We start from the raw sequence: 22,423 nt of genomic DNA on the forward strand, positions 1-22,423 counted from the left end.
AAGCACAAAGGAATCACGCGATCAGATGGTGGCGGCTGTTGGAGTGTTGGAGTCGGTGGAGAAGATTTAAGAAGATAAGAGGAGTTGGGTGGGGCCCAGGGAAGGAAGGGGGGAGAAGAGGTCTTATGGGGGAGGAGGCCATTGATGGAGAACGGACGGTCCTAATGCATTTGATGGTGTCTAGTCATGGCCATGATGGTAGTGGTGGGAAGAGTGGGGATAGAAGCGGCATATTAGGGTTTTTCCTGGGGAAAAACATGGAATGTTGCGTAAGAGTTTGGCTGCTGCGATGGCGGAGGAGAAGCAGTTTGTCTGTTGAGGAGAGTGGTGAGTGAGAGGGCAGGCATGGAAGTATCTGAAATTGCGGAAATGCCCTTTCTCAGGTGCGAATTAGGTGCGGCCCAAGCTGCACATAAGACAGTGCGTCCCTTACCGTGGGGCCCACCTTGATGTATATGTTCTATATCCACTACGTCCATCTGTTTTTCCAAATCATTTTATGGTATTTTTCCAAAAATTAACCATTTAAAAATATCAGGTGGACCATTTTATATGAAACAGTAGTGATTGACTTATCTACCATTAAAAACTTCCTAGATCCCACTATAATTTTTTATTTAAATCAAACCTGTTGGTAAGGTAAAAAAAAAATCCTGGATGAATAGAAAAATAAAATATAAGCTTGATCCAAAACTTCTGTGGACCACGAGACGTTTTTAACTGTCATTCACAGCTTAGTCCTTTAATACGGTCCACCTAAGATTTGGACCTGCTTCAATCTTGGGATCATGCCCTAAAATGCGCTTGATAAAATTGATAGACAGCATGGATATAGAATAAATACATTAAGGTAGGACCCACCGTAAGGGCTGTACCGTCTTGGGTGAGGCCCAGGCGCACCTAATCCGCTCCCTTCCCCAGAAGCAGATTGCGGGGGTCATATTAGGCTATGTAGGGCCCACAGAAATATCCATGACAAATCCACTCCGTCCATCTGTTTTGAAAGATCACAATAGGACAGGAGATCTAAAATTCATGTAGGTCATACCACGTGAAACAGTAGAGATTGAACGCCTAGGAGCCACATAAGTTTTGTATTAGGATGATATTTGTGCCTACAGTTTATCTGAGTAGTACAAACCCCATGAACGATTTGGATGGCATATAAACATCATGGTCAGCTCCAGTAAGGTTTCAACGGGACCGTTCTCACTGTTTGGTTTGGTCTAGCCCACCTGACTTTTGGATCTTACCGATTTTTATACCCAGTCCTACCTTGGTCTTTCAAAACAGATGGACGGAGTGGCTTTATCAAGGATTAATCCCTTTCAGCCTCACCCTTACATGGGGCCCACCTTGATGTATGTATTCTATGTCTACATTGTCTATCCTTTCTTCGAGCACAATTTAGGGTATGAGCCCCCCAAACGAAGGAGATCCAAATCTCATGTGGATCATACCAAAGGAATAAGTGGTGATTGGCCATCACAAACTTCTTGTGGGCCATGAAAGTTTTGGATCAAGTTGGTATTTATTCTCTTTTTTTTTTTTTCCTCCTCATCTCGGTTTGTGTAACCTTATTAACAGGTTGGATGTGGAATAAACATTAGGAAACATTTTGGTAGCCCCTGGGAAGTTTTTAATGGTAAGGTATTCAAACACCACTGTTTCCTATAGTATAGTTCACCCGAAATTTGCATCTGCTTCGTTTTTGGGCTCATGCCGTAAAATGATCAGGCAAAACAAATGTAAAAAAACATACATCAAGGTGAGCCCCACGGTAAGGGACACAACATCTTGGGTGAGGCCCCAGCCGCACCCCAACCTATTCATAAGGTCAGGTAGACCTGGATGAAGGGAAAATACAAATATCAGCTTGACTTAAAACTTCCATTGCCCCTAGAAGTTTTCAACCATCGGAGTTCAATCCCCGTGGTTCACTTGAGCTTTGGATCTGCTTCATTTTTGGGCTTATGCCCTAAAAGGAGGCAGCAAAATGATTGGATAGCATGAATAAAATACATACATCATGGTGGGGCTCACAGAGATTTGACACTAGCTAGCTGGTGTCGCATTCACCGGCCAAAAGAGTACCCTAGGGCAAAGGATCATTCCCTTGATTACACCTTAGGAAGACCTTGCCCAGCAAACATCCACCATTCCTAATGTGTTAATGCATACCAAAAAAATGCCATAGATATTGACCAGACGATTTCAACGGTCCTGATCACGATGACATTCGCCTGAATCTGGACCACCATTGATTTCCTTCTTAACTGACAATTTCAAGCACTCTCGCTTATCAAACTGATTCCCATGCGCCCTACATCAGAGACGGACTAGTCAGGCCCATCCACTCGTCATCCACACAACAGTCATATGAGGAACCGTAATTTCGATGTGTGCAGTCCACCTGATGAATGGACCAGCCTGAGCTTCGGGTGACAGATTACATGTTGGACCCAACGTGTTACATGCTCCAGATCTCACACAAGAGACCCACAGCACTTGTGCCACAGTTCACTTCTCTAGTCTATTGCAAAAATCTGAAGCATCTCTTCCAACAGTCCAACACTTGCCGTCATGGTTTTTTGACCCTACGAGTCATCCCAACTTGTTTGGGTTCAAGTCGAGTCGAATATAAGCCCAATTCGCCCAAAGGGGTTCAACTCTATGTACCAGTCCCGACCGAGTCCCAGTCGACTCGGGTGAGTCAGCAATCCATACATTCTGTAAAATAGCAAATTAGCAAATGAAACAGCAGTAGTCCAACAATCACCCAAGAAATGATCAACTGTATGATAAAAACATTCATGCACTGGTAGAGCACGACATGAGCGAAGCCATGGTGCACCTAGCCTACTTGCAACTCAATCTAAAACCATCCAAATCAAGGCTCCCGCTCTAGATGGGCACATGCCCAACATCAGATTGATCAGCGGCTGTGAACTCCAATGCACTTTTTTTTTTGTTGAATTTGGGCCATCAATTATGATAATTTTAACCATCAATTTGAAAGCCAGTGATCTACCGCCAGGATCATCCTTTCAGTGTAGTTCTTGCCTAAATAACCTAAAATGGGGTTCACAATTTGGATGGTTTGGATTGAGGAACATTGTTCACGTACAGATGAACCATCATACTCAGCTGGCACATCAACTAACTCCCACTAACTCCAACTTTCCATCAGCATCAAATCAACTGCAGTCGTAACGCATTTCAGATATTCTTTTTCTTTTGTTTTGTTTTTTTGTTTTTGGCTTTGTACAGAAGTCTGGATCAGAGTCTCAACCCTTGAATCCTAGCCGTTGTTCCACAGGCCCACCCCTAGTACAACATCAACACTGACATCGAGTGCTTTATACAATAGAGAATTCAATCCACAACCAGTAAGGTGCACTAGCCTTTTTCAACCCAAAGAAAGAAAGGGGAGCTATACACATGTACAGTATTCAAACCCGACAGGAGATCAATCTCCATGCTGTTCGGATGATTCTGTCGGATGGTTTCTTAGCTTTGATATCTTCTTCTGTAATTCCATGTTTAATAGCCGCTCGGCCTCCAATGCACGTTCGAGCTGACCACGTTCATGAAAGACATGTAAGAGTTCGGGTGAAAGGGTTTTGAATTAGACGACTTTGGCAGTGTGGATGATATATTGATATGCATGTACTTGCAAATTGTATGCATGCCATGTGTGACTTAAATTAAACTGTCTATATAATGGGCCTAACTTTAGATTATTTAAAATAATAATCATACTACTATTATGCATTAAAAGGTCAATTACTTCATATCTAATGGAGGATTCACATCAAAACCAATCAATCATGGTGTGCCGCAACGGCAGTCATGGGGCCATAAAAGCTGTTATGTAAAGGTGGCCTTTATGTAAGGGTGGCAACTGTTACACATTATGGGGTCGTAATGGCCGTTATAGAAAAATGACCCATAACCGCAGTTAAGGCCCCCATAAAAGCCATAACGGTCTCTTACAAAACATTTTTAAGTTTTTCAGGTTTTTTTTTTTTTGGTCAATAAAGAAAGAATAGGCCGTTACGGCTACCATTACCGTTATGGAATAATTTGCAATCAATACTATGAATTCAAAAAACAAAATTCCATAAATTGTAGAACAAAATTAATCATGTAAATATTGTCTTATGTTTATACCCTATCTACGGTGAATTCCATGATTTGGACAGTTAATGTTTGGTTAAATATATGACCCCTGTGGAATGCAAGTGCCGGTGTATCATTCATCAGTCTGCCGGAGTATCAAATAACACTCCACTTTGAATTACGATGAATGCAGGAGGGAATGGGATAAATGTTTGTACCTTTGCTGCTCGAGCACTCCATTCGCCCAGTATAGCTCTTAGTCTTTCATTCTCTTCAACATACTGTTCACCAATTTAATCAAAACTGTAAATATCTGAAGATAACTAGCAAAATGCAGTCAAGGGAGAGAATAATGCCAGTCAGGAAAACCAGAAAAAATAACAAGAGAAATGTCCGGGCACCTCGCAAAATTGCTATTTCAAATCATGGTGTCTATGAGTGCATGAGATCCAGGCTGTTCACCTGGTAGGACCAGTGTGTATGCCATGAACCCAAAATCAGGCCAGTCCAGTCTGGTCAACCAATTGGCCAGCCCATCAAAGAAGTCAACCACTGTTCCAGATTTGACATCGTCTGCCTGATGGCTGGACCAGCAGCCTGACTTCTGCGCCACAGTACATGCGGGGTGGGATCCACAAAAAGAAAAGTCCTGATCCCACACAGGTGGCACATTGTTACGTGTCAGTGAAATAGAATTTGGAACCCTATCCCACAAGTAGAGTATAGCAGGTTTCAAATAATTACGGCCAAGAAAGAAAGAGGAGCAAGAAAATACCCAAAATAAATAAATATTCAAAAGATGCAAAGATTCAAATAGATGAAACAACCCTAAACAAGATAGCAGTCAGAATACCAAGAATACCTGATTATTGGTTATGCGGATGCTCTGAACCTCAGAGTCTCGCTCTGCAATCAAATTGCGGGCAAGGCGTAGCTCTGATTGCATTTGATTCATCTGCATTGACCAATTTCCACGTTGGCATGTGCATACTGAAATAAATAATGCCAATTTAAGCTGCTACACTCCTTGGTAAAAGCAATATATTCGGTGAAATATACAAACATGATCATTATAATTTCCAATCAATCCCTTCCACACTGCCTCCACTTGCAACAGATTTGAACTCGGGACATTCCAGGTTTTGGACTCGACGCATAAATTACCAGCAAGGCCACAATCCCAGATAACAATTCTTTTTAAAATATAAATTTAACAGTGGCATGTTGGCAAAGAATCATAGCAGTGTTTTAAAACCCAGGCCGGACCTGAACCATAAACCAAAATCGCTGGGGTACATATAAACCCATTTTAGGGAGAAAGCTGTTCAGACCATCCAGTCCACTGGGAGAGAACCATCCAGGTGGGGCGGTTTTAGTAGAACTGATTCAAATGATTTGGTCACTTCTGCAATAAGGAAATCCGATGTCCTTCTACGGGAGAATATTTGGTTTTCTTTTTCTAAATTTGTTTTTAATCAAATCATTTATGATGCCCGGCGGATTTTGTTAGCAGTTGTGGAGTACCAGGAACGAAATTGGAAATGCTTCCTCAATAAACAAAGGCCATGGGAACAAATAGTAGGGGAATCTGAGAGGGAGGTCTTAGAGTGTGTGGATGGTAATCAAGATGTAAATGTAGATTCTGTGGTTTCTATGTTTGGATTGTAAAGGGTCTGTATCCACAATCTTTCTGTGGATCTGGTTCCTATTGGGATGATTTTAGTGGTGAATGTCGGGTTCTTATTTTGCAGCTTCTCAGAAAAATTAAATCGCTCACTCTTCAAAAAAAATAAAAAATAAAAATAAACAATTTCAAATCAAATCATTTATGATGCCAAAGGGGGTGAGAAGTGGAAACGGACAGACCAGTAGTTGGATCAGTATTGAACTAACCATCCACCAAAATGTGCCGGGGTCCACTGGCTTTTAAAACATTGTTTTAGAATTATTTTATTTATGAGTTCTAATCATACTCTCAGTACCAACAACCTGAGAACTTGGAGCTTAGAAGACCCTGACACCCTATCCTTTTCAAATCGCGTGCGCACAAGAGGAGACCCGAAATGGGCCCAAACTGAGGCAGGAATCCCCATTAGATCATTTCGTACATACAGTTGTACATAGATGGCAGAAAATACAACTATATGTGTTAGAATACAGAAAATACAAATATATGCGTTAGTTGCTAGTTGTTTACATGCGTGTGACCAGAAAATAGCATGTTTACACAACTGTACACAGCTGCGGCAGGAGTCCACATTAGGTCAGTTTGCAATTGTACATACAGTTGTACATAAACAGGAGAAATACAACTCTATGCTTTAGTACTAACTGCGTACATACATGTGACCCAAAAAAAGCAAGTTTACACAACCGTATGGCTGTGCATACAGCCCTAGTTCTCATACACATCGTTTGTTTTGATTTCTAGTTGTATTGGTAGTTTATTTACTTTTTTTTCTTGAGTTCTTTCACATGGTTAGAAAGTCCAGATTGTATGCGAATTAGGAAAGATAGTGCCACTCAAAAAGGAAACCATGTATGACTGTTTATTAATATTGCCACAGGCCGTACACAGAGGAAACTATGTATGACTGTTCTGGCCACTAGGTGGTTATTTGATGATCAAATCTGGTACTTTAATCTTTTTCTACTTTTAAATTCTAGTTGCACAAGTACCCAAAACCAATGATACATTCTAATAAATATAATTTTAGCTAGTTCTCTTTATATCTCAAGTGCAGTTTATTGTTACTTTGTCCGCAATTTTCCTGTAATTTTGTGCGGCAAGTGCAACAACTCAGATGGCTGAAAGAGTATTACCTCAGCAGATAATGCCCGCAGTTCTTGATCACGAGCTGCTAACAGATGGGCAAGATCGACCTGCAGAAGTCATGCAACAAGTGCTTATCATTTTAATCCAGTTTTCATTTAATCTTCATTATAACATAATTTGTGAAGAGGAAAAGCCATTCCATTTCCACCTGTATACGAAGCACATATTTGGTAAAGACCACCTTCTCATCCACTGTTGAGTGGCGAGAGAGGTGAGGGATTTTTTTCCATGATCACTTTGGAACCTCTTGGGTGTTCAACAATTCTATTGGAAATTTGGTGTTGGATCAGCACTGTAGGGCAGCCAACTGTAGAAAAGAGACCCTGTGGAAAACGATGCTTTTTGGGATTCCGTGAGGATTGTGTAAGGAATAGAAGAATCTCTGAGTGAAAAGTCTCATTGCTTAATTCGTTAAAAAGAATAATTTGGCTTTGATTGATGGTTGGGCTTTGCCGAGACAGGATTTTTGAGGTGCTCCATATGACTGATATTCTGGGAGATGGGAGTGGGTTAAAGGTTCATGTGGGATCCTTGTCTTTTTTCTGGGGCCTTGTGAGTTTCGCATGTCTATCCGTATGAAAAGAATTTAACTTGTAGAGAAGTGGTGTGGGGAATAATACTATGGCCAGTACCTGAGGTGTGCTTCCATCATCGGACCGTTCATATTTGCTCAAGCATTCTTGTAACCGAAGAATCTGCACTAAGAAGCATAGTTTGGAATAAACAAATGAGTTGTATCAACTATCAAGTTCACTTACACCAGCAGATGAGACTGTCAGATGTTATGAATTGGTCACTCAATTGACATGGCTATGGCTATCAATGGGTGCCAGGATCCAAAGATACCCAAACTATTCAATCCAATTTTATCAGATCTGGATCCATTTTTAGTGGTTGGGTTCAGGTCTAATGATCAGGAGCCCCATTAAAGATCGGTTGAGTCAGGTACCACATCTGGTATCAGTCATGTTACTTATGTATGCTTTTACGGCTTTACCCTTACTTAGACTAGTATGCATTATATAATATCCTCAGTAATAAAGATTGGTGAGAGGTAGACTTGTAAATATGGATGCCGCTTACATAAACATGCATGTTTCAGGTACAATCCGTATCTGGATCCAAACCTCATCCTAGACCTGATTTGGATCAATCCAGGCTGGATTAGGACTTTAGCTTGGATCTGAGTATTCACTTGGGTACTCGAATCCGATTGGATACAGATCCGGTGCCCATGAATGGTACTATTAAACCTGACAGTATTCAATGATTCTTTTAATCAAGTCTGGATGTGAGTAGACTGATATCTGCCCCGATCTGACCCATAGGAAGCATAGGCATAGCCCAGTACTGGCCACTTTCCAATTAACCAATCCAACAAGCATCAGCTAGAAAATTCATCATATGACCAAGAGATGCGGCATCATGTGACTACAGTCAATACAGTACTAAAGAAGCATCAAATACCTCCTCGTTCAAATAGTGAAGGTTTTCCCGCTGATATTGCAACAAGGCCATTTGCTGATCAGAAAGACGGCCCCCATCATGATACCTGCCAAACCGAACAGCCCTCTCAGTATGGTGCAAAGTGTTGAGTGCACCATCTAGGTAAACTGTGAAGAATATTGGGGATCTATGTTGTCTCATTCTTAAAATATAAAAGCATTCCATTTTCGCAGCAGCATCAACATCATTTATAATAATAATAATAATAACACTGCAGTAATGGTAGGGCAAATACCAAGAGAGATCTCTTCCGATGAGTTTCAAAATCTTAATGGGAGTGGAGATGAAGTGAAACAGAGTTCCTTACTCTAATCCAAACTTTTCATACAACAAATCACTTGAACAATGACACAATACCAGAGATAACGGCAGAAACACTGAGCTTTTTGCTCTGTCTCTACTCTCAACTTACGTTTAACTCTGAAAATGTTTCAACTTTAAGGTCACTTTTGCTTTAACTCCGAAAGTCTTTCAACTTTAAAGTGATTTAACTTCTTGAATTAAGCTGCGTATAAGTAGTACCAATCAAATAACGTCAAAATAGAGAATGGAGATATGGTTGTAATGATGTTACCCAGGTCCTACCAGTGTTCAAAATATCGGTATCGCACCCTTGGGATATGGATACATATCAGTTATCACATGGGATAGATCGGTTGCATTGCGTAATGTTTCGTTGTTGTTTGAAACATGGGGAAACATTGGGAAATCGGTCGAATTTTTCAATGAAACTTCAATGATTGTTAAAAAAGACATCAATACACACTTATAAATAAAAACATTACGAAAAACAAGTGCACATAATAGGTTTTCTTTGTATAGGGTCCTAATCTATGTGTTGTCTAATGGAATTGAAGCAAGTATATTCAAAGTCGATTCATATAATTTATAAATGTAAGAAGACGTATGGAAACACAAGCAATACATTCAAAAGCAAAAGAAGAATCACTAGATTAGGTTACATACAAGTTTGATTTTATGTTTGGACACAAAGATTGCAACCGATTTGCGAGAAATTGATTTATTTTTTTTTTTAAATTTCCGCAACTCGGCCCATCTCCTCCGAATCTTAAAATCGAAGCTCCCAATCCATTTGCATGAAAAATCATGGATTTGCAACAATTTGACATCAATTTAACATGATTTATAGAAGAAAAAAGGATCGAAAGTTGAAAATGCTCATCAGATTGAACATGTGGGATATATCCCACTACTTGTGTGTTTCGTATTGCACAAGTGGAATACAAGATATATTGTGGGATATATCGGCTGATATCATCGATAGTTAAAACACTAGGTCCTACTAGTCCTTGCATCTTATTCTAAAATGGCACAATAATTGAAAGAAAAAAGGTACACTTCTTCCATAACTAGCATCATAGTTGTTCCATCATCACTGTAGCCTTTTCCCAGCTGTTTGGGGTCAATTCTACCAATGCCTTTTCACCATTTGAAACTGATAATCTTATGATTGCCTAAAAGTTTGATGACCGGCTGCAAGCACGACATTAACCTTCCTTTACCCCGACCAAGGAACCAGCCGGCACATTGCTACCAGACATTTGAGAAAAACCGCAGCGACCTGGTCAAAACTGTTGTGATCATAACGACCGACGACGCTACTATTCTGGCAATTAGGGAATGGATTAGAGATTGTACTGGTTTTCAGTATGGGAATTCCGACATCAAACCCTTTGGCTACAACGCTCTGTGGATCAGGGTTTGTCCAGGTTTAAACCCTGAAATGCTTAAAATGGCGGGCCATTTGCATGCGTCGGGTCCGGTCATTAAGATCATAGATTGGGAAGAATTTTCCATTTACGGCAAAGAGAACATCTAGCTGCATATCTGGGATGTCCCAATGAAATGCCGGTCCGATGATTTCATTATCAAAGCAGTTTCCCGTCTCGAGTTCATCCTCGAAATCGACTCTAAAACGAAGATGGGGGTGGAACTTGGCATTATCAAAGCCCGGGTGAGAAGACCGAAAGGATCCCCTCTTCCGAATCATCTCCGAGTTAAGGTTGATAACAGGACTATCTTGCTTCCGGTGCAGAAGGAACAATCCAAAGCATTCCAACCCAGATGGGGAGACGTGTGGAACGCTAGAGAATCCACAAATTATATGCAGTCGCAGCTGCACCAGAGATAGGGAGAAGAAGGTGCAACATCCTCGTCCTCCGCCGGACTACCGAACAACCAGGGCACCTGCGCTCCTACAACCTTTTCAAATCCCGCCAGAGGTCGTCATTCGGAGGGTGTACGTGGCAACTCCTCAATAGCCTTCGTAAATCGTCTGGCATAAGAAATCCCTGACTACGGCGAGGAGACATCGAGGTCGACGGAGATCGAGCCACGTGTTCTTGATAAAGCACCCCCCACTCTGATCGCGATCGTTTCCCATCAACGTTCGACATCCAGCACGACACGTGGCTGCCCCCTGCAACACAATCAATGTTGTACGTTTGAAGACGACTCCTCCCCCACAGCGTACCGACACGTGTCTCTTACAGATAAAATCGACGGAAGGCGATCCATCCAAATGGACGATCAAGATTTTTCCCCTAAGCTGACATCTCTAATCGATTTAACCTCGGTCCTCTTGGGTCCTCTCCCTACCCGGATCCGGATTCCCACCTCTAAGTGGGGATCCATTATCATACCCGAATCTGTCCCCCAACATCCCATCCATAACAACCCCCCGCACCAGAACATTGGACCCGATCACCCACCCGAAACCGATCAACCCCCGAACCCGCTCCCTCTCACTTATTACCCGAACCCGTCCCACTCTGATCTAGTCGCTGATACCCTAATAGGGGATATGTCAAAACACATATCCTCTGATGCTCACTCTGCGTCCCCCGTCCCCTCAGCCCCCACGATCTCAGATACCCGAACCAGGGACTGGTCGGACCTGGGTCCCCTCACGTTATTTCAGGAGGACTTCTCCCGCGAAGTGATCATGGCAGAACCTCTGCAGATGTGTAAAGACATCCCTCCGCGCGTTCAAGCTCTCAACTCGGAGGATCACTCGGACGGCAAAAGTAAAGAAGATATTTTTGAAGAAATTAGAAACAAAAGATGGATTAGAGATGCGGTAGGTTGTGTGGGACGCTCTCTGGGCTTATCGTTTGGGAACAAGGCTAAAGACTACACCAAACTCTTTCACTTCATCAAGAACAGGGGAAGACCCCTTCCCCCGCCAAAGACGCCGGTCAAGCAAGTTTCTCGAACGACGAGTAATAGAGAACTCCTTAGGCTCCATCCGTCTCCGGCTTCAGCTTCGTCGACTTCTACAAGACGCGGCCGCAAGGGACATTGGGGCAGCTCAGTTCCCCAATGATCATTCTCTCCTAGAATGGCAGGGGAATCGGCTCCAAGCAGAAGAGGAGCCTTATTAAAAGATCCATTAGGCGTAAAAATCCAGAGGTCATTTGTCTTCAAGAAACCAAAGTCCTTTCCTTCACTGGGTCACTGCTTTCTACGATCTGGGGTATTTCAGACGGGTAGTTCGTGTCTTTAGACACGAACGGGTCTTCAGGTGGTATCCTCATCACATGGAAGTCTTCGAAGTGGGAATTACAATTATCTTTGACGGGATCCTTTTCGAAAGCAGCCATTCTCAAAGACAAGAATTCTAACTTATCTCTTTGTATTATATCTGTTTACAGCCCTAACGATGATTCCTTAAGGCAAAAGTTCTGGGATGAACTGACTGTCATGAGACAGTCCTTTTCAGGCCCATGCTGCTTTGCAAGCGACTTCAATTTCGTCACGTTCGAGGAGGAGCATTCCCGCAAAAGGAGACCCACTTCTGCCATGCACTCCTTCTCTGATTGGATTTAGGACCAACAGCTCATGGACCTCCCTCTTGAAAGCGCTAAATATACCTGGTCCAACGGCCACAAATCGCAAATTGAATCTAGGCTCGACAGGTTCCTTTTATCCTCGAACTGGATTGAATTCTTCCCCGTTGTTAATCAGATCGCCCTCCCTCAAACGACTTCTAACCACTGCCCTATCCCTCTTTCCGAGTCCGAGGTCAACTGGGGCCCCAAACCATTCAAATTCAACTCGGCCTGGCTCCGTATTCAAGGTTTCAAGGAAAATATCGTTGATTGGTGGAATTCCTCCCAATTCGAAGGCTTTACCGCTCACAGGCTGATCTGTAAACTGAGACTCATTAAGGAGAAAATAAAAGATTGGAAGATATCTGAACTTCGACAACGAGAAATGGAGACGGAAGCTCTTTTCGCTGAATTGCATGACATGGACTCTAACGCTGTTGACTCTGACCTTTTGACGGACTTCCTTTCTAGACGAATTCAGATTATCCAATCTCTGACGTACAGATCTCTTGAAGATGAAATTACTTGGAGGCTGAAATCGAGATCGAGATGGATATCGGAAGGAGATAAAAACACTCAATACTTCCATTCCATCGCCAACATGAAGACTCGGGCGAAGACCATTCTCAGCATATCCAAAGATGGTACCCAAATTGACGACCCTGATGAGATTTCGCAAATGGCCGTGGACCATTTCAGATCCAGCCTCTCTTCTGAGGGTTGGAATAGACCTCGCCTGGACAAGATTCCTTTCTTCTCACTGCAGAAATCCGAAGCTGATATTTTGGAAGTGGCGTTTTTAGAATTGGAAGCTAAATCGGCAATTGATGCCATGGAAGGAGACAAATCGTCGGGTCCTGATGGCTTGCCCATCAGTTTCTTCCAATGTTTCTGGGATACGGTGCGGCCAAACGTCATGACTTTTCTTCATGAATTCCACTCAAGAGGTAAGCTTTCGAAGGGTATTGGAGCTTCGTTTATTGCCCTCATTCCTAAAGTAGCTGGAGCTAACTCCTTCTCAGAATTTAGACCCATTAGCTTGATTGGCAGCCTGTACAAAATCCTGGCCAAAATCCTGGCTATCAGATTATCGGCGGTGATAGGAAAATTGATTTCTAAATATCAGAACGCGTTTATACAGGACAGACAGATCATTGATGGAGCCTTAATCGCTAACAAAGCTCTCCACACCTGCCACACTTCAAGAAAAAAAAAAAAAAAAGCCTATTTTGCAAACTTGACATCGAGAAAGCTTATGACCACGTCGATTGGGGGTTTTTACAGTATCTGATGGTTCGTATGGGGTTTGGTACCAAGTGGAGGTCTTGGATTAAATCTTGTATCGAATCGGCCCACTTCTCCATCCTTCTCAATGGCGTCCCGAAGGGCTTCTTCCCTTCTTCTAGAGGCTTGCGGCAGGGGGATCCTCTCTCCCCTCTTCTCTTTCTCCTCATTGGTGAGGCTCTCTCTCAGATGTTGCCAAAAGGCCAGCATGCTGCCCTCTTCAGCGGCATATCAATGCCCGGAGTCCCTACGCCGATCTCCCATATCCAATTCGCAGATTACACCCTCATTATGATTGAAGCTAAGGAGGAAGCCATCTCCAATCTCCACACAACTCTAAGATGTTTCGAAGCAGTTTCCGGGTAGAGAGTAAATATGGACAAATCCAAAATCTTTGGGGTGAATCTATTGGACCAGGAGCTTCAGACGTACACAATCTCCATCGGGTGCTCTTTTGCTCAGTTCCTAACATCGTTTGTCAGGCTTCCTCTCGCTTATGGCCCTCCCCCACTATCTATGTGGGACAAGGTTGTGGATAAATTCCACAAATCACTGGCCAGATGGAAATGTAGATTCCTATCCATGTGGGGCAAACTCACCCTCATAAAAGTTGTCTTATCCAACATCCCGCTATATTTTATGTCTCTCTTCAATTGCCCTCATTCGGTTCTTCGCCAAATCGACAATCTGAGAAGAAACTTTCTATGGTGTGGGAAAGAAAATCAGAAGAAGTTTCACCTCTTAGACTGGAAGGAGGTCTGCAGCCATTTCCAAGGAGGTGCGAGCATCAAATGTCTGAGGATCATGAACAGATCTCTTTTGGGGAAATGGACATGGAGACTGGGCTCGGAACCAGACGCATTATGGTGCAGCGTGACTAAAGGCAAATATGGGACCTCGCCGAGGGGTTGGTGGACGAAGGATTCTTCAGTTTACAAGGCTTCTCACATTTGGAGAGGCATTCTGCGTTCTAAATACCTTGTTCTCAACAACTTGGGTTTTGCATTGGGGAGGGGTAATTCCATCCGCTTTTGGGAAGACTGTTAGCTAGGGGACTTAAGCCTCAAGAACATATTTCCGGCCATCTATCGCCTCACCGTCCACAAGGACAATCCTATCGCCGACTTCTATTCAGTTTCTGATTCAAGCATTGTTTGGAGCATCCCTTGTCGCAGGGACCTTCACGATTGGGAGATAAACGAGTATGCCAACCTTCTCGAACTTCTGTCCACTGCTTCTACCAACCAGACGGAATCGGATAGGATAATCTGGAATAACGATAAGTCTGGCAGATTTTCCGCTAAATCCCTTTATGCGCTGCTAACCCCTCCCTCTCCTGAATCCCGAGCCTCTGCTTTTATCTGGAAATACCCTATTCCACCCAAATTCACATGTTTTGTCTGGCTCTCATCAAAAAAAGGATCCTCACGATCGATAACTTGAAGGAAAAAGGCATGCAACTCCCTAACATCTGTCTCTGCTGTATGGGAAATGAGGAAACTGTTGATCACCTCCTAGTTCACTGTCCATTCGTTACCAAGATTCGGGAGGACTTTCAGTCTAGATTCAACGTCAAAGGGTGTGTTTCGGTTTCTGCTCGTCTCTTGTTAGACTACTGGCACGGTTTCAAGTTGGGCAAAAGTAGATCCTCGGTATGGCGCATGGCTTTAGTTGTTATCTAGTGGGCGGTGTGGAAAGAAAGAAATGAGAGATGTTTCAACAATTCCTATTCTTTGGCTTTCATTGCGGGGACCCGGGCTAAAAACTATGTCATCGAATGGGCTACCAATGTTCCCTCTCTCAAGGGTTTTAATTTTCTTTTCTTAGGCTCTTAGCTCTGTTTTTAGTTTGCTTTCTTTGCTTTCTTGGTGGCCCTGCTATCTCGGCAGAGCTTGTTGTTTGTTTTTCTTTCTTTTCTTCTTTAATAGATCCCCGTTATTTTCGGAAAAAAAAAAAAAATTTGATAGATCTAAAGAAGAAGAAGAAAAAAAGGAAATGATACACAACAAGCCTCCAAAACAAGGTGTTCTGTATCTGTTACGATACGCCTGTAAAGGTCAATACATATAGGTAACAGCCATGACTGTTACACGATACTTGGGTGAAACAGGGCAGTTGATTTTTTGGGACCATAAAGGCCTTCACGGGGCATAACGACCGTTACCCCCGTAACAGACGAAAAATGGCCACTTTTTTTTTTCTATTTAAATCCACCCCTTTTTTACTTTTCTCATTTCAAAAACTCTCATAGATCATTTTACAATACATTTCGACTACACTTACTATGGTTTTTAATATTAAAATCGTAGATTGAAGCAGTGTTCGAAATATCGATACTATCGGCCGATATATCGGCCGATATTATCGGTATCGGGCCCTAGCGAGACGAAACTCCTCCGACAACCCCCGGAAGATACCGAAAATCCAAAACTTCTGATATCGGCCGATATTATCGTCGATATCGCACCTGGGAGAGCATCATTATCCGAAAAAAATGAAAAAAGAAAAGAAAAGAAAAAAGAAAAACTTTTAATGGTAGATTTCGGTACCTGTAAAGAAGATCGCCTGATCGGAAGCTGTGTTTGATGGGCCATTTGAATCGAAGCCTCTGATTTGGAGAGATTTGGCCGCGAAATCCGCCGAAATCATTGAAATAGTCGGGATTTGGGAGAGATTTTAGGGTTCCGGCGTCCGGAACCCTCTCTGCTTCGAAAAAAAAGGGTCTCGAGCCCTTTTACAGAAGAAGCGGACGGGTGGTGCATCGCACGTCACCCACGTGTTGACGTCACCAAGTTATGTGGGTCCCATCATGAGGTATATATTATATCCAAACCGTTCGTCCATTTGGCGAGCCCCTCATAAGGCTTTATCCGAAAAATAAGACAGATCCAAAGATCAAGTGGACCACACTGTAAAAAAGCAGCGGGATATTGAACGTCCACCATTGAAACCTTTTGGGGTCACAAAAGTTTTGGATCGTATGATATTTGTTTTTCCTATTCATCAAGGGCTTTGTGACCTCATGAATAGATTGGATGGAAAACAAACATTATGGTGGACCCTACGAATGTTATAACGGTGAGAATCATTGTCCTCACTGCTAATTGTGGTGTGGTCCAATTGAGGGTTGGATGTCACTCATTTTTGGATTCGTGGTCTAAAATGATCTCTCCAAATGGATGAACGGTGTGGATATAATAAATACATTATTGGTGGGGCCATGTAACTCTGATCTGCTTTGAACTGTTTGTACAACGTGTACTACGGAAGCGGATTGCGTACTGAGTAACTCAGTACCCCTAGCGTACTGAGTAAACTGTGTGGGGTCCACTGTTATTTTTTTATTTTATCCACTCCGCTAATCCATGTTAAAAGATAATTTTATGGCTAGATACCAAAAATGAAGCAAATTAAAATCTCAACTGGACCACACCACAGGAAACATTTTGATTGACCTCTACCATTGAAAATTTTTTGGAGGCCAAAGAAGTTTTGGATCAAGCTGATGTTTGTCGTTTCTCTTCATCCATGTCTTTGTCATCTTATGAACAGGTTGGATGACAAATAAAAATTACTTTGGACCCTAGGAAGGTTTCAACGGTGGAAATCATTATTCCACACTGTTTCCTGTGTAATGGTCCACTTGAGCTTTGGATTTACTTCAATTTTGGTATAAACCCTTAAAATTAGCAGCTTTGGATTTATAAATGGGATGCATCATATTTAAATATATTTACCTTAGTTTAATAAGATAACGCATAACTTGGTACCTTATACAAAGGAAATTTATCATGTGCACTTTTTTTTTTGATATTTTATGATTTAAAAGTGTGTATTAAGGTCTTTTTAAATAATCCCCAAAGTTTCATAAAAAAATTCAACCATTTTGCTAATGTTTCCCCATGTTTTCCAAAAAGTGCGATAAACTATGCGATACAAACGATATATCCCGTGCGATAACCGATACGTATCTGTATCCCAAGGGTGCGATACATTGTGCGATACCGATATTTCGAACACTGGATTGAAGTGATTTGAGTGAATAGACGCTCCGATGGCCTTTTTTTTTCAAAAAATTGAAAAAGTAGTATTTATGCAATTTTTCTTATGTCTAGTTTTAATGCTTTATTGTGATGTATAAACATTAGATATATATAATCATGTTCACAAATTCACTAGACAGCCCGATATAACACTCTCACCAAAGAGTGGACCGTTACACTACCATAAACATGTTCAAAACAAAAAATGAATACATTTTTGGAATATTTACATTATTCTTGATTTTCTAAATATTTTTTCAGAATTTTTGGGGCAAAAGAAAATTTTTAACCATTACGGTGGTTGTAACAGTCGTTACGCCCCCGTATCGGGCCCGTTATAGCCGATACCCGTATCGGTAATGGTGGTGACCATTACGGCCACTGTTTCCAATACGGAATACCTTGCTCCAAAACTCCATTGCCCATACCATGTAGAAAAGAAATAAGTTCTACCTCAACTCTTCCAAAGAACTTGATGGTTGTAGTGCAGAATACAAGGACTTCAAAACATCAGGCTGACGATCCAATGAATTATACTGATGGACACACCCTGCAAGCACAAAGATACCAGTACTAAAAACATTGAGGGAACCTTTGTTAAAAACACTACGTTGATCATGTACACAAAGTTGGCCACATTACAATATATATACAAAGCTTAAAACTAAGTACTTTTTTTTTTCTTGCAAAACTAAGGTGCTGTTTGGTAAACTGAAAAATAAGGTCTGAAAATTAATTTAAGTGTTGAATTTTAGTACTTCTAACTACTGAAAATTTGTTTGGTGATTTGTTTGAAAAAAGCCATGATATCTGAAAATAAGCACTTTTTTTTCACAAAAAATTGTTAGGTAAATACAACCACAAATGTTTGAAAATTGACAATTTGTCATGTTTGCCCCTCCATCTCAATTTCAATCTTTTTTGGAGTATGAGACGAAACCTGCTATTGTTATGCCACAAAATTTGGCACACTCATGCCCAATCACTACATCTCTCTACCATTTGCTTGATGGACTATGCACTATATATTTTTTTTTAATAGAATAATCATAACCCTTTAATTAATGTCCTTAAACTAGACGACTACTAAGAGAAAAGGCGTGGTCTATCCACAAAAGACCCCAGTGAACCCCACATTGACAGTATTATGGATCATGAAATTAATGGGCCCACCTGTAAAAACAAAACCCAAGAAGTCTTGGTTACCATAGATAGAAGATCCTGGCCTCGTTTGTTGGTCTCTATCTTTGATGAGGCATACCCCAAAAATAAGGCTGATTCAATTATCATAGCCGCTGATGGATAGACCCTTGCCCATTAAATGTGGACTGTTTCACCGAGCTTTTATTTAACTGCCCATTTACAATTCATGAAATACTCCAATAAGTGGATCATTCAGCCAGTGCTTCTTCTTTTTTTTTTGGTATGGCCCCATCACCTAGGGCCCAATTGATGAACGGCCTGGGTTCCATACATGTATAAATTAGATATTAGCAGTCAGCATTGCTGCTACCTCCAATTTTCAACATTGAAGTTTGCGAAGCCCACACGTGTGTGGGTCCTACCCATCCACATATATGCTAACATGCTCATATGGCAAGTCCAAGCTTTGCTTCAAATTATATCCTTTGGTCTAAAAATCAGGCCATTGTATTCAGTGGGCCATAGTATACGAAACAAGTGAAAACAAGTTTTTAGCCATCAATTTGTTGCCACGGCTAAATTTTTAGATGGGTAAGCCTATGGATGGGTAGGGTTCCAGGTTGTGGCATGCGTGCATGATGATCAAAGCGAGGCTATCCTTTGGGCTTAACTATTGGTTGGCCACAAGACAAAATTTTGCCGTCATTGGATGATCTCGGCCATTTAAGAAATGGGCTTTTTCTCGCCTAACAGCAGGCGTTGCTGATTTTTTCTCTTTTAGCATTCATTTGTAAACACCAATTAAAGTGTTGGAATCATCTAAACATTGTGAGTTTTGGACCATGGTCGGGCCAACCACGGTGGGACTGAACAAACCAACAGGTTGGATCATTGAACCATGGCCCCACTTCCATAATAATGCGAAGATCACACAAACCCTAGTGCACCCCACCACTAGAGAGGGGTAAACCAATCACATATCTGCAGGAATCAATGCCTTTGCGTCCACGATGTGCATTGCTAACAACTGGAAATGGAGAGAGAGAGAGAGAGAGAGAGAGAGAGAGAGAGAGAGAGAGAGAGAGAGCAAGAGAGAGAGAGAGAGATCTTTTTTTTTCTCTTTTTCGTTATGGCAACATAGAAGGGAAAATGTCTCTATTCTTCCCCCTCTTGATGAGAGAGGGGGAGAAAGAGGGAGGAATGTGTACACCCCCTTTTGAGAAGAACATGGGCAAACTCTTCATTAAAAAATAAGATAAAATAAAAAAAAGATATTATGGTAAAAAATGGAAAAAGTTTTAATGCATCACCACTTACGGACTTTCGACTTCAACTTGTGAATGGAGGGTAGCTGAAAAAACACCCGTATTTTCAGTGGTAGGCGCTGAAAATTCCAATATTCAGTGGATTAGCGAACTGCTCTGATTAACCGAAAATTGGGATTTTGATTTGTAAGTGCGGAAATTAAGTTTTATCAAACGGGCCTTAAATGAAAATTTCTTGGAATTTTGGTTGCAAAAAGCATGAGAGGAAGTGGGAGGGTTTGGGTGTAGGAGTTGGTAAGAGCAAGGTATTCTGTAACAGTGACAGTGGCCGTAACAGCCTTTACGAAAAAAAAAAATTTGGAAAAAATTATTTCAGCCACATAATGGACCATTACAGCTGTTACAAGACCATTACGGGGAATTTACAGGCCATTACAGATCAATTTTCTGTAATGGCTATTACAACCAGTAACCGTAGCAGTTACCACCGTTACTGCATGTAACAGTTGTTACGTAACCATTTTTGAATACCTCTGAAAGAGTTTGTTTCAAAAAGTTAGAAAGTGTAAGAACCTCACAATCAAGAAAGGGAACAGGAATGGGTGCAGGAGCATGAGAGTGATCCTGAACTGAAGCATAAGCTTGAAGTGGAACAGCACCTCTGTAGAAGCTTCGTACATCAAAGTTTGGAACTCATATTTGAAGGGTCACTATGACATCAGTGGGGTCTACTTATGACAAGAACATCTTAGATCACAAATTAGCTTTAATGTAATTACCATGAGAATGGTTCTTTCACATCTGACCTACATCCTCCTTATATAAATATGATATAAGGGTAAAATGTCTTATGAATGATTATCAAGTGTACCATGAGCGCACAACATTTATTCTTCATTAAAAGAAAAAGGAAGTTTACAACACTTCTTTCACTTTCCAATACACAAATTGAATCATTCAACAAGTTACTCTACCACAACTTAACAAGTTTTTCCACCCAAAATAAATAAATAAGAAAAGAGAACACCCCCACAAGAAGTTAAGGAAAACAAATTGTTTCTATGTTTCCATATTGATAGGAATGATCTGTTTCTATGTTGCAGAATTAGTTCTGTATTGATAGTGATATTTTCTTTTCAATTCATTGAAAAAAAAAACTTCTATTTTGTTAACTGTCAATTAAATTAACTTAAAACACAATGGGCACTCTGCCACGTATTGAGATGCAGTGTTCTTTTCACAGACTGAAAGTTGGATACAGATTTTCAACTAAAATGCAAAGGTTGTTGGTTTCTTCCTCTGAATCGTTCTAGAAAATTTGGTCGGCAAGTCAGGCTTGAGAGGTGAGGATGAAGTCATACTTCTTGATAAACAATGATAGTGATCTACTCTTCCACGTGGAAAAATCACTACCAGTATGCTTCTCATCAGAGTAAAAATCACTATCAGTGTGTCTAATCCCTTGTTTCATTTTCTGGGTTCGGGTGTTCCCTTCGTATGTGGTCTGGGTTTTCCCCTTGTCTAGGGGCTGGGTTTTCTCTTTGATCTTTTCTCTTGTTGTTCTTTTTTTGGCCTATGGCCTTTATAAAATCAGTGTTATTGTATCATATCAGTTATTTAGATCAGTAAATTTATGGGCAGAAAAAATACAAACTGCCAGCTGTATCATGACAAATTTTCACTATTTATTATTACCTTAAAACCATTAGAAACATTCACATGAAATATAATAAATTTTGGGTGAAATTTTTTTATATAAATTTTAGATTAAGATTGAACTTCTAGCTTTGTTATCTTTTTAGAGTGTTTACATCTTTTTAAATTTCTTTTTTCACTAGATGAAAGTGATTGTATCAAGAATATCATTAATTTATTGATTACAACAGGGAATGCATCGAACCATGAGCGAGGTGGGATATGAAAAGAAAAATTGATATTTTAACAAAGCAGACCCCACTAAATTGGGATAAGGCCTAAATGATGAATAACAAAGCCCAAATCAATCAATTATTGAAATATATAAAAGTGTAAAAGAAACTTTACTAAAAACATAAAGGAAAATATATTACTTTCTTTTAGCAAGCAACAAGATAAAATTTCATTAAGGAAAATATATACATCAATATTCCCGAAGACTACTCAGGTTTTGTAACTCACCAATGTATATGCTCATAAAAGATCCAGCACATATGACTTCAACAAACATAATTATCCTGCACATTGCATAATATAAAAAGCAGCTGTCAGCAAGTAGTCTGGAAGTATCATGAACAAGATTTCAATAATAGATGATCAATTACAAAGCAAATGGCTTCTGGGTATCATGAATTTTATTAAACAACCAGGCACCATTGCTATTATTATTATTTTTTG

The 22,423-nt window shown here is 40.9% G+C and overlaps 1 protein-coding gene across 6 annotated transcripts in view; it reads right to left on the reverse strand.

Moving 5' to 3' along the window:
- Positions 1 to 3,210: 3,210 nt before the first annotated feature.
- Positions 3,211 to 22,423, reverse strand: part of LOC131228615 (protein FIP1-like) — a 50,528-nt gene continuing 31,315 nt past the window's right edge. For all 6 annotated transcript variants that reach the window (XM_058224389.1, XM_058224391.1, XM_058224392.1 and 3 more), the window contains 8 exons: positions 22,208 to 22,263; positions 18,096 to 18,192; positions 8,426 to 8,510; positions 7,591 to 7,653; positions 6,946 to 7,005; positions 4,985 to 5,077; positions 4,341 to 4,403; positions 3,211 to 3,577 (listed from right to left, as the gene is read on the reverse strand). In XM_058224389.1, coding sequence (XP_058080372.1) covers positions 3,470 to 3,577; positions 4,341 to 4,403; positions 4,985 to 5,077; positions 6,946 to 7,005; positions 7,591 to 7,653; positions 8,426 to 8,510; positions 18,096 to 18,192; positions 22,208 to 22,263 — 625 coding nt within the window. In that variant the 3' untranslated portion in view covers positions 3,211 to 3,469. The remainder of the gene's footprint in view (positions 3,578 to 4,340; positions 4,404 to 4,984; positions 5,078 to 6,945; positions 7,006 to 7,590; positions 7,654 to 8,425; positions 8,511 to 18,095; positions 18,193 to 22,207; positions 22,264 to 22,423) is intronic.

The sequence above is a fragment of the Magnolia sinica genome, chromosome 16 (genome assembly GCF_029962835.1).
Source record: "Magnolia sinica isolate HGM2019 chromosome 16, MsV1, whole genome shotgun sequence".
NCBI classification, from domain to species: domain Eukaryota; kingdom Viridiplantae; phylum Streptophyta; class Magnoliopsida; order Magnoliales; family Magnoliaceae; genus Magnolia; species Magnolia sinica.